This window comes from Kryptolebias marmoratus, linkage group LG3 (assembly GCF_001649575.2).
Source record: "Kryptolebias marmoratus isolate JLee-2015 linkage group LG3, ASM164957v2, whole genome shotgun sequence".
NCBI lineage: Eukaryota > Metazoa > Chordata > Actinopteri > Cyprinodontiformes > Rivulidae > Kryptolebias > Kryptolebias marmoratus.
Window position 1 is genome coordinate 19,291,703 of NC_051432.1, and position 13,196 is coordinate 19,304,898.

The following is a 13,196-nucleotide window of genomic DNA, read 5'->3' on the forward strand; positions in this document are numbered from 1 at the left end:
TTTTAGTTCATTTTTTCAATTTAAATGTTTAATTTATAGGCAAATACCAACGCTATATAAATACTCTTAAATAGTTGTGAAAGAAAATAATAATTTGGATTATTCTCTATTTTAATGCTGTTTTTTTACTTCAGGTTGTTTACTGAAAGTTGATTCCTGATGTTGCAAAAATGTCAGTTTTACAAAATTGTCATCACGAGGATTAATATCCTGAAATTCTATCATCACCAATCTCATTTATTTCCAGTTTGAAGTAAAATATTAAATATGAATAACTAATTTATTAGGTAAAACCTTTATTCCCTGAATCTGGACCCTTCTGCAGGACTTGTCAGTGTTTTTTATGTCGAACGCTGTGAGGCTTTGTGTTTACGTGGGCTTGTGATAGATGAGGAAGAGGTGGGGTTAGAAGAGACAACTTCATTCAGCTTTAACTGCACCGGGAGCCGAAGCAGACAGACACTTAACAGGGTTTTTCAGCTCTGCCAAGATTTTTCTGTTCATTGTTTTTTTTTTTTGTGGACACAAATGACCAACTGCCTAATGGGTAAGACTTGGTTTGCTTTGACTCTTGCTTTGATTGAAGGCTCATATTGTTTCTTGGTTACTTTAGGTATTAACAAAGGCTTTATGTGAGATTTTCTTTTTACTATTTAAATCCTTCTAGTTTGTTAAAATGAGTGACATCATCCTTTAATTTGTTATAATATTTGTCTGCAAAACAAGTTTACAGCAGTAACCAGCTGATGAATATGTGTTAGATGTTCGTTTTAGTCTTTGACATGTGCATGACTGAACCTCCACTTTGGGAGGATCAGAAGTCTTCGCATCGGGATCTTATTTTGCACAAGAAGAACTTTTATGTTGAAATCAGTTCTATTTTTTTCGTTGTAGGCTTCTAACAATGTTCTTGTTCCATTTTCTGTGACATAAAAACTTACTGAAAACACACTAAACTGAATCCCATAGTGTCTGATCTGACCTGCGTATGTGTCATGTGAAACAGCTGGTGTTTAAATATAAGTTATGGGTGAAAATATTTATCATCTGGCACTGTTGACAACTTTGGCAAAGGGCATGCAGACTGATTCTTAGGCAAAATGGAGAAGAGACACTCAGTCTCTCTCACAGGACTGTGCATCACTGATAATAATATAACCACACAAACAAAACAAAAAACAGAAGTTCCTATGTTTAGTTAAGTCTAAATAATCAGTTTTTGAATTTACATCTCAAAGTTACTGGAGTTGTTTTCTGTTTGCTGCTTCATTTTTCCTCTCTGTCATTTTAAAGCCCTGACCTTAAACTAGCTGTGTGATGTGGTGTGCGTGTTAAAGCTTTGTTTCTCAAGATGAGTAAAGGAAGGGTGGAGAAGTGGAAGTCTTGTACCAAGAAACAATATTCTGATAACAGACAGGCAGAGTTGACTGTAGCAGCTAAAAGCAAAGGTTCAGGAACTGATCTTGCACAGTTCAGCGTCTGTGCTGGCACAGTTGTAGCTCAGTAGCTGGAAAACTGACATTTTTGTCTTTGTTAAGTTTGTTGTTGTGGTGGTCATCTTGAATTTGGGTTGATTACATTCTGAGAGTTTCATTAAAATCTGTCTGGAAAGATATTATGCTGACCTTCAACAGCAGGCGATAATAAGCTTTTAGAGCAGTGGTCTCCAATCCTGGTCCTCGAGTGCCACCATCCTGCATGTTTTACTTGTTTCTCTGCTCCAACACACCTGATTTGAAACAATGGGTGATTAACAGGCTTCTGCACAACATGAAGAGGTGATTTAACCACTGAATCAGGTGTGTTGGAGCAGGGAAACAAGTAAAACATGCAGGATAGTGGCCCTCGAGGACCAGGATTGGAGACCAATGTTTTAGTTAACTAGTTTTCTTACCTGGGTTCTGGTTAAATACAGATCAGTAAGAAATAACAGCACTAACTGAAAAAGAAGGAGAAAGACTTAGTTTTGAACATTTGTCAAGTTAAATAAGGAGATCTGCTCTGTATCCGTCTCCTCACAGCTCCTGTCTGCAGTGGGAGATACTCTAACAGCATAAGAACTATCAAGACATATTAAAGCAAAACTGTTTTCTTGTGTTATTTTAAAACATGATTTAACCTAACCATAGCTCAACATTTTTAAATCAGGACATTTCTCCAAGCTAAAACGTGCATTCTTTGAATAAATCACGATTTTTGTGGAGGAATGCAGCCCAAAGATTCCCAGCGCTTCAGTCAGACTGCTGATGTTTTAAATGTTCAACTGGAGAATACAAATTTGGTTTCTGGGCTCTGAGTTGGTTCACCCTCACAGGTCTGTTTCCAAGAACACACGGAAAGGGATGAGAGAGCCCCCCGCCCCGTTGGATGTTGCAGGCGGGTGTTGGGGTGGTGGAGGGGCTCAGAAGGTAAACAGCAAGCAGCAAAGCAACAGTTCGAATGTACAGATGGAGAGATTTTTTTTTCTTTTTACAAAGAAGGCTGTGGGAAGTGAGGGTGTTGAGGGTGCTGCAGCACTCCTTGATGGATGCCAGAGAGCATGCAGGTCCACGAAATAATCAAAAAATGAATGTGTAAAGGCTGAGAAGCTAAGAAGGTGTGAGGGTTTGACTGAAAGGAAAAATAACAAAAACCTTTAGATGCTTTTAAAATAGGCGTTTCAGTCTTTTTGTGTCTGTGTTATCATGAAAAAGTGTATTTATAAGGTGGAAATAAAAGCTGTTAGTCACATGAAAACCATAACAGCTGTCCTGCTTATCTTCCAGAGAAAACTCTTGTGGTTTTTAAACAAAGAAGCTCCTTTAGCTAGTATTTCAAATGAACGCGCTGCTATTTTGAATGCTGTGGATGAACCTGGACTCTGACTGATTTATTTATGTTGTGTTTTTAAATCTTTGTGTAGTTTCCTCAGATTTCACGGCAGACGAGAGAATGGAGATCGAGAGCATCAAAATGTACAAGAAAGACCTTCTGGATGACATCCAGGTAACATTTACACACAGATGTTATACCAGCTGCAAAATCAAGTTATTTTAGTGCATCAGAGCTTGAACCGTCTTTGCACCTTTTAATTTTTACAAACACAAATGTTAAAGGTGTCCATTTTTCTTCACTATCCAGAGGTTAAAGATGGAAATAGACAATGTCATGGCAGAAATCCTCAGTTTTGAGTCTGCAGAAGAAAGGTGAGTTTTAGACTGGGGGAAAACCCTACTCTCTATTTTCTTTTTTTAACAAACCACATTTTCCTTTTATTTAAGTCACCTCAGAATATTCAACAAATGCTCCCACAGAAATGTCAAGGTTGTTTCAGTTTCGTGGTGGCCTTGCAATAATTTAACCCCTCTTTCAGGCTGGTGTTTTTTTCAGCAGGAAAAACATCCTTATCAATGATTATCAGTCTGAAAAGTGGAAATCTGTTCCTAAAATCATCAGCAATTGTTGGAAAGAATGAACAGCTCTAAAAACTGAATCTTCTACTCAAAGTCACAAACATAACAATAGTTTTAAAATGTACTTTTTGCAGGTATTAACCAAATATGACACAAGAAGTAGATAAGCTATTCGGCTTGTTTGGGTGTCTATTTTTAATGTTTACAGGACATTATATTTTACAGAAAGTTGCGGAGACATCGTGACGTCATCTCCTGCCAAAAACGCTTCATTTTTGATTGGCCTCTTTAAGGCCTCCTCAAAAAACCAAACAAAACAGAACAAAAAACAAATTTGCTGTATACGGTCAGCTGAGTGGTCAGAAATGGTGTCTTCTTTTTTTATCTATGGGAAGCCAAACTGGCCACTTGTGGCAAATCTGCAAATATATTTCGCAATAAATATGTGAAGGGAAAACCAAAAAAAACCCCCAAAAACTAACAGCTGGAATAGAAATGAGAGGCTGAAGTCATTTAACAAACAGCGTCCTCTTTGGTGAGAATAACACCCTGTGGTGTAAACTCCAACATTGCAGACTTTCCCCGTGCACACATGGTTAAGTTTGTATTCCAAACTTAACCGAAAAAGTGTAATCGGACATTATTAAAGTTCTAATAAACACTTCAGTTGAACAAGCTATGGGCTACGTCATTCTGCAAAGCTAAGTTAACTTCCTTATAGTTTTTGTTTTCATAATGAGAAACAAAATTGTTTAATTTTTCTTTCAAATCAATTAATATAGACATTAAATTTACACTGAAAAGCACTTTTTTTTTTGATTATTTTGTATTATCTAGATTTTTTTTTTTACACAGATAAAGATTCTATATCTACGTTGCTCTGTCACATTATATCACAAATTAGCTGAAAATGTTAGCACTGGCTTTTCTTGACTCTGAATTTACGCCTGCAGAGTACGGGAGGCCTAATGTTTCTCTGCATTATTTAACTCAACTCTCTGTAATCCATCGTTTTCTTCAATTATGCTTTGCAGCAAAACCCTACAGAAGAACAAACAATTTTGTAACGGGAAGAAGAAATTTAACATGGACCCCAAAAAGGTGAGCCAGGGCGTCTATTTCTGCGTGTGTCTCTGTGGGCTGATGGTTTACTGAGATGCAGCTGTCCAAATAAAGTCAATGGGCTCTTAAAATACAAGGCAGGAAGTGTCAGTGTTTTACCTGAGCACCTTCAGGACTCGTCGCTGTGTTGGGTCACTTCTTCTAAAGTTGCTGCCGTGAGTCTGTGAACCGTCGCTGACAGAGGCTCACAGCGACGTTTCAGTGGTTTTACTTGCAGGTTAATTGTATCACTAGGCTTATTTTCTGTTCACTTCAAGAGTTGAGTATATGTGTGTAACGTTTGGACTTCATGATCATATGTCAGCCAGTATGGAAGTGTTAAAAGTCCTGACAGTGGAAATGTCGCACATCAGAGCTTAAAAGAACGAGGGGTAGAAGGTAAAAAAAAAAAGTGATTTATGTGAATAAAAGCAAGTGTATTTTTAAACTCAGGCCTTCTTTTCAAAATCCTGTGTTGCGACAGAAAGAGGAAGAGAAATTAGTTTTAAGGAATTGAGATTACGGAAGTTGCACACTTTGTTTTAGTAACTTCAGATGAGATCATTGTGAACCCAACATTTACCGCTGAGGGCAGTGTTTGGAAAACTACAAGCTTGGTGTCAGCGTTGTTCAAAGTTTTTTTTTTATCAATTCAACACTAATGTGAAAATTCCCAAGGGCCAATGGTCCCTTCTAACTTTATACCACAAAAGTAACCAAAATGTGCTGCCCATAGTGGGTCAGAATTCATCTGCTGGCTGTATTTGAACCCAGGTCTGATATATGAATGTGTGCTCTATGTCCTAAACTTAAAAAGCACCTTGTTTTACATGTGCATTAATGTGAAATACACTTCCTGCTAACAGTAAAGCTTTTTGCAGGGTGTCAATTACTTGGTGGAGAACAAACTGCTTAATAAGAGCGCTCAGTCCATCGCTGAGTTTCTCTACAAGGAGGAGGGACTCAACAAGACGGCCATCGGAGAATTCCTCGGAGAAAGGTGATAAGGAGGGGAGAGTGGACACACTGAGGAGGGAGGTCAGAAAGAGGAGAGAATACAAAAAAAAGATGGGGTTTAGAAATGCCAAGGAATATTCAGAATAATGAACTGGAAAAAAGGGAGCTATGAAATCTATATAATGTTTACATATGAAGTTTGTTGCAGGGTAAAACTGAGAAAATGTAACAGATTTCAAGAACAGAACGGCTGTTAGAAGAAGAAAATAAGAAGGTGAGACTGACTCTTCTGGTTTGTTTCTCCTCACAGGGATGAGCTCCATCTTCAGACCTTAAAGACCTTTGTGGAGCTGCACGAGTTCTCCAACCTCAGCCTGGTTCAGGCTCTCAGGTTCGTCCTCTTCTGGCGCCACTCATGTCCCAGTATATTTAACTGATAATGGAGAAAATAATGAATCCAACCAAAACCAGACTCAGAAGAAGAAAATGTCCTTCATTTACACACAGTATATGTGGAGTAGGACTCCACATCCACAAAGATACAGGACTTATGAAACATACAGACCTTTTAATCTGTCCAGTTCACCATTCAGCTTCCTGCTGTCATCAATCAGCTGCCTAGTAAACTATTTTTGATTGTTTCAGTCTGTGAAGCATAGACTCCTTGAACGGCAGATGCAACAACAACAACAAACATTTACTGTAATTTCTATGCCTGACCAAATTTCCTCTTTTCTGGATCTTATGATGTCTTATTGCACCCGTCAGCACGAAGAAGTCCATGAAAATGTCCACCGAAAGCAAGAAATGAGAATAATGTTACATGACCTTCTGTCTAACCACATATATTATGTTTAGCGTGTATGAAGACATTTAAAACATCAACTCCTTTGATTCTATAAACACAATATAGCAGTTTTCAGGTGTTTGATCATCCAACTTAGTCTTCTAGTTGTCCGTCAACGACAGTGGATCACGTCAACCCCTGTAAAAATGAGCAACACATTTCTGTTTTATTGCAGGAAAAATAAACATAATAAACATATAGCAAAGTTTATGTCCAAAAACACTGTTCACAGTCCATAGAGTCAAAAGGAAAAGCAATTTTGGACTTCAAGAATAGATTATGTTCTACTTGCCTTTCATGGTTTCTATGGAACATAAAAAGTCAATCTATGAACTTTTGTTTTGTTTTGCAATTTAATTTTATTGCACTTCAAATTTTAATAGCATGTTCCCTTTCAGCACAAAACAAGATATTAAAGCAATTAGAAAAAATATATATATTGTCAAAGACACATATTAAAACAAAAACAGACACAATAATATAAAACTAACTATTTTACAAAATTGATACAAGATCCAGATTTGTGTAATCTAAATTACCTTTTAATGCAATTTTCACCAGCCCATAAGAGAAGCCACAAACTCCAGTTTTAGCAGCTCGTATGGGAGTGGTGGCTTTAAAACGCCACCTTCAGCAGAATGTCACAACCAGCTTGTTGAGCCATTGCCTGGCGGATTTAACACCTTTTACCACACAGTTTCTGAATGATGCCTATTTTCTAGTGAGTTGGATGCTTTGCACATCCAGGCAATATCTTGGTATAAAGTTTAAAACCATCTACATAAGCTTGTCAATGAAAAAAAAACCTGACAATTCTCAGGAAATTTTGGGGTGAACAAGATTATAATGGCAGCCTTCTGTTTTTTCTGTCTGCCTGTAAGTTATTTTGTTGTTGTGCAGTTATATTGTAGCGCTGTAGCCTCTTCTGCCATGATCATTGTGCTGCAAACAAGATCTTGCAATGCTTACAATGCAGTTTTTTTGCTTTTTGTTTGGCTTCCTGTATGCCCTAGCCAGACATGAATTCTGAGTTTATCTTATTGTCTAATGTCTATACCAGCAGACCTGTTTCTGTAGACATTTGCGGTTTCTGTTGTCTTTTTCAATTGGGTGTATTTGTATGAAGCCAATTTACAACAAAGGTCCTCTCAGGGCACTGTACGAAAGCATTCACATACATTATAAAATTCCAGTTAGCGAAAGTTATATATCTAAGGAAGCCAGCTGATTGCGTCAAATTTTCACTTGGTCACAATCTCCCATCCTGAGCAGCACATTGGTGACAGTGGAAAGGAATGACTCCCTTTTTAACAAGTCGAAACCACTAGCAGAAGTGTCAAAAACAAGGTGATGTAAAAGAAATGTTGGCTGGCTTGCTTCAGACAGAAAGGACACTTCACTATGACTATGGCTTCACTTGTAACAGGAGTAATGACTCATTCTACCGAGCATTTGATGTAAATTGCAGCTTTGACTACTACATGACTTCCATGTTGGTGTCATCGAGGCTGTCTTTTTTTTTAATTTTATAATTTAGATGAAGTTATGAAAAAGGCATTGAAGTAAGATGTTAATGCTTTTAAAACTTGAGCTTAGTTAACATACGATATAGCATCTTAAACTCCATCGAGTCAACATATAGTATATACTAAATAGCAAGACTGTTCCTATAACACCTATGTTAGTGGCTATTTTATTACTGCACATGTATTATACATGTAACTATAGCAGTACACTGTGGCATAAAGTATGGGCTACACTTGATCTCTCTCTCTTATCTAATGAAGAATCTAAATGCTGCATGTTCAAAGTCTGACTCAGAAATAGAATTGTACACAGAGCTATGGTATAGTCAGAGTTTACATGCTGACCACATAGCTACTTGAAGTTTGTGTAAAGTCTACTGTGGTGTTTATGCGACAGACAGTTCCTGTGGAGTTTCCGTCTGCCTGGTGAAGCTCAGAAAATCGACCGAATGATGGAGGCCTTCGCCACACGCTACTGTGAATGCAACACTAACGTCTTCCAGTCCACAGGTTAGCATCACCGAATGGGCCTACTAATCGTCTAGACTGCAATGATGTGGGCGAAAAGAGTGTGTGTGAACAAGGGGAGATATTTTTAAATGACTGTTTCACCACAGTGCCTTTTTGCTTTATGACTTAATTAGTTTTCTTTTTACTTTTTTTTCTTAAAGTGACAGTTCAGATATATTCAAGTGGGGTTTGTTCTGTGGAAAGGTTGTAAACAATTCATTTTGGAGTTTGGAAAAAGAGAGCGGATTGTTTCTGTTCACAAACAGCCATTCACACTCTCACTTAAAACCAAGGAACCATTTAGAGTTACCGGTCAGTCTAGCAGGCATGTTTCTGGTCTGTAGAAGGAAACCGAAGTACCCAGAGAAAACCCACACACGCCAGGGGAGAACATCCAAACTTAACCGCAAATAGTGATGGCTAGCTGTAGCACTTCCGGTGCACGTGGCACTTCCAGAAGGAATATCTTAATATTTCTAATAAAATAATTGTGTAATAAGAAACTGACAAACTGCTTAGAAATTCTGAGCATCAAATTGTTTTAGACAATTTGCTTTGGTCTGGACGCTGGTCAAAACTAGCTGTTAGCTCATCAACTCTATTCTAACTGACGGTGTTAAATGAGTAGGACGAATTGTTCTGCATTTTTCCAGAGAAACCCACGTCACAAGATCTGATCTGAACTATTGCTTTAAACCTATCTTTGTGTGATTTACTGTATTTGTCATACTTCCTTAAAGTGGATCTCATTATTTAATTTTGAATAACATGAATTTTGCCTGATTTTATTCCACAGACACATGCTACATTCTGTCTTTTGCGGTCATCATGTTGAACACCAGCCTCCACAATCCCAACGTGAAGGACAAAACCACTCTGGAGCGTTTTATATCCATGAACAGAGGCATCAACAATGGAGAGGATCTGCCTAATGAACTGCTCTCGGTGAGAACTTTCAGCTAGTTACAGCATGTACGGTGTATTAGACACAAGGAAACAATGATCCAAGAGGATTATAAAGCTGATTTTTTAGCTGGTTAACATTTTTTTCTAAATAAACCTATACCTAGTAGCCCTGTAAATTTTATTGGTTTAATTTTCTTATTTTACAATATGAAGGTGTGGATAAAAGATGTGTGGTGAGGCTTCTTATGTGCTAATTGTATTTGTTGAAGGGACACACTATGTTTGGTTTGGTTTTGCAGTACATCCCCTAGATTTTGACTTTAGTAACTTGTTATAGACTGAGAGAACTCTTGTTTTTATATACAATTTGTCAGTCTCGGATTCATTCATGTTTTAGACTACTTACCATATTAGGCCATACTCAGTTTAATTGTTCAACTCCTTTGCTCGTAGAAACTGTATGAGAGCATACGCAACGAGCCTTTCAAAATCCCAGAAGATGACGGAAACGATCTGACTCACACATTTTTCAACCCTGACAGAGAAGGCTGGCTCCTCAAACTTGGTAAATTTCCTCTTTTAAGTGTTTTACTACATTAAACGTAATAAAATTATTATTTCATCTTTCTGTGGCACATTAAATCTGACCAGTCTGCCACATGCATGTACATGCAGGGAGGTAGAGAGGAAGTGCTAATAATCCAGTATTGGAAGGGACTTCTGTGTGGTTGCATGCAAACATGACATCCGTTGTCAGTTGCAAAAGTTTTATATATTTACTCAAACAGCAGTCTTCTTTTTTTTTGTTCCTGGGGACTTTTAGAGATTTGTAAATCTCCAGTAACAACTAACAACACAAAAAATACTATTTTTGCTGGATTTCTGTCTTTCAGGAGGCCGTGTTAAGACGTGGAAGAGGCGATGGTTCATCCTGACTGACAGCTGCCTTTACTACTTTGAGTTCACCACTGTAAGGCTTCCACATTACTCCTCAAGTATCACCATTACTCCACTACAATGTTCAGTTTTTTAGATATGTAAAGTTGGAGAGTTTTGAAATTTTGTAATCTAGAGCAGAGGACTTCAAACTCAAGAGTTTGACCAACAAAATAATAGTTGTTCAGACCCAATAATCACTAACTGTGCTGGAGGATGTTCTCAGTCATCCTGGGCACAGTAATCCCAATAAGTTCAAGAAGGCAACTGGACTGCTGTTTGACTTTTGAAAATGTTTAGCTTATCATTGAAAGAGCATTTCTCAGTTTCAATTGAAACCCATTCTTTTGAACCCATTTCCAGGATAAAGAACCCAGAGGCATCATCCCTCTAGAGAATCTTTGTGTGAGAGAAGTGGCGTACGCTCGAAAACCAGTAAGTTTATCCCAAACATCTTCTAAAAGCTAATCCAGTTAAACTGAATACATAGGGGATGTGCCAGTATATGTTTTGACTCTGATGTTAGTTGTCTGTTGTCCTCTAGTATTGTCTGGAGCTGTACAACCCCAACAGTCGAGGGCAGAAGATCAAGGCATGTAAAACAGAGACAGACGGCCGGGTGGTGGAGGGGAAACACCAGTCTTACACCATTTGTGCCTCCACTGCTGAAGAGAGAGACTCCTGGATTGAGGCCATCAGGTCAGAGTACAAACATATCTACACCAACAAAGACAAAATAAGTTGCATTAAACTGTACATTAACTTTACAACAGCTACATTTGTATTGTGCTGTTATAAAGCAGGATAATTATTCAATGATGCCAGGTCAGATACATCTCAACATCATATAAACGGAGACTCCATCATTCCTGATCTGTACTTTGATACAGGAATGGCATGCAAAACAAAGACACATCAGGCAGGAAGGTGTGAACAGTCTCACTTTAATGCATAAAGTATGCAGGTGTTCACACACAATGACCCACATCGTCAAGTGCAAATCAGATTTCTTAAGAAATACATTGTTGGTGATGTGAACAGGATATGGGCCCATACGGGCTCCTTTCAATCTAATACAGTAGTTAAACAAGCAGTAGTGAGGAAAGTCAAACCCAGGTAAAGTTTTTTTGTAAGCCAATAAAACACTTGTTAGATGGAATAAAAACCCTGAAGTTATGAAGTCTGTGAGTTCTTGGAAAAACAAAGCTTTCAGTTGTTCTCAGTATATTTTACACAGCCACACTGAGTGTTAACTTCGCTGCGACTCTGCTATAGTTTTCAACATGTTAGAAAAAATTGGTTCAAGTGATCTGCTGCAATTCTAAGAAATTGGAAAAAATGTTTTTCATGGTTTCATGTAAGAAAAACAGAAATGCACTGTGGTGTTTACATTCCTGATGATGTAGGGTTAAGAATACCTCATTGTATCGACGTGTACTCTGGCCAGTGCAGCACTGCCGTGTGGTTAACAAAGTCATCTCACAGCAGGGTTTCGCTTTTAACCTTGGCTTTGCAAGTCGTTATGTGCAGTTTTTTTTTTTAAATTCGCCTTGTGTCTTTAGCTTTAGGTTATCTTGTGTGTCTCTATCCAATCTCAAGTGACATGAACTAAGAAAACAGATTTGAATGCTTGTAATTGAAGTTCTACTGCCTAGCTAAAATTATCTTTGCTTCAAACAGAGCAAGTATAACAAAGGATCCGTTCTATGACTTGGTCACAGTGCGGAAGAAGAAAGTGATAAACCAAACCCATCAGGACTGAGAAGTGGGGCTTCCAACTTCATGGACACTTATATTACAGCATCACAGAGTGATTCTGCTGGAAGTCTATCCTCCTTAAAACCGTCTCCAAACACCTCACAGCATATGAAAATACGGACACATGAGGCTGAATGCACCACTGACAGTGATGACTAAGAAAATTGTGTCAAAGGTGAAAAAAAAACAAACAAAAAAACCCTTTGATGACTCAGTATTAGCCTGACAAAGCCATGAAGGATCTCTCAGATCTCTATTAGGTTTTGTGCACTGCATCCCGTTTACAGCATTTTTGTTTGAGTGGCTGAATATTTACTGCGCGTTTTTCCTCTGTCTTGTAAAATAGCTTGTTTTTATAGAGCTTTGTCTGACTTAGTTTTTTTACCTCTTAGAGACAAACTGAGCACGCAATATGTGAACAGCTCCATAAATGCAGTGAAAAGACGTAAAAAGCAGCAACCTTACTTCTGTCCTGGCAGGTTTTATTATAAGAGCTTTAAATAAAGTGTGAACTGAATTTGCCAATGAACTGTTTTTTATTTGTATAGAAATAATTTCAAGAATGTTTATGTGTTTCTGTTTTTTTAAATCACCTTGTTTATATGTATTTTATGGTGGTAACGAATGTATAATAAACAGAAAAATTGTGTATATTTCTAATATTGCTCGATTTGAAAGCATAGTGCAATAAGTTTTTATTTTTTCAAATGTTTGTATCAACTATGTAATGAGGTGAATGTGTATAATGTAGTATTTGAATCATTTCCTTGTGTCTTGTGTTGTGTGTCATATACCAAATAGAATTTGCATTTGTCCTGTTCATAAGAAATAATAATTTAATTAAAAGTGTGTTGACATACAGGAGTAGCTTCCTTTTTGAGGTTCAAGAAGCACACTGACAGCTGTGTTTTCAGTTGAATGCTCTTTGAATGTTTTTGACCACATTCGACTTCCTCATGTTTACCGTTTCTGCGCTTCTTTCTTATGCCGTCAGGTACTTCTTAGGTGAAGCATTTAACCCTAATTTGTGTTTTATGGTGAAGTTTTTAACCAAATATTGATACTGCATGTGATATTATTTCACCAAACTAGCACTTGGAATTTTCTTGACCTTTTAGTTTTGACAAATTTGCTAACTAAATTGAGTTGAATTGGAAAGTATGATTTTAGACAAGTAAGTTTTTATGGCAGCATTTCAGTGAGCTGGATATCCTGAATATTTTATAAAATGCGGTTATGGTTATTATAGGAGGCACATATTGT

General features: G+C 37.6%; 1 protein-coding gene across 1 annotated transcript; it reads left to right on the plus strand.

The window, feature by feature from the left end:
* The first annotated feature begins 414 nt into the window (after positions 1-414).
* Positions 415-12,792, plus strand: cyth4b (cytohesin 4b). Its single transcript, XM_017408271.3, has 13 exons — positions 415-547; positions 2,903-2,985; positions 3,121-3,185; positions 4,427-4,493; positions 5,375-5,493; positions 5,761-5,841; positions 8,221-8,333; positions 9,130-9,278; positions 9,693-9,804; positions 10,133-10,209; positions 10,539-10,610; positions 10,720-10,874; positions 11,856-12,792. Exons 1-13 carry the CDS (start codon positions 529-531, stop codon positions 11,935-11,937), a joined length of 1,194 nt encoding a protein of 397 aa, XP_017263760.1. The 5' UTR covers positions 415-528; the 3' UTR covers positions 11,938-12,792.
* Positions 12,793-13,196: the final 404 nt, after the last annotated feature.

Excerpts from the sequence above, each read along its gene's own strand:
- cyth4b (XM_017408271.3), top strand. Across the intron at positions 2,986-3,120 it reads ACCTTCTGGATGACATCCAG|AGGTTAAAGATGGAAATAGA; the intron begins GTAACATTTACA and ends TTCACTATCCAG. Across the intron at positions 9,805-10,132 it reads AGGCTGGCTCCTCAAACTTG|GAGGCCGTGTTAAGACGTGG; the intron begins GTAAATTTCCTC and ends TCTGTCTTTCAG.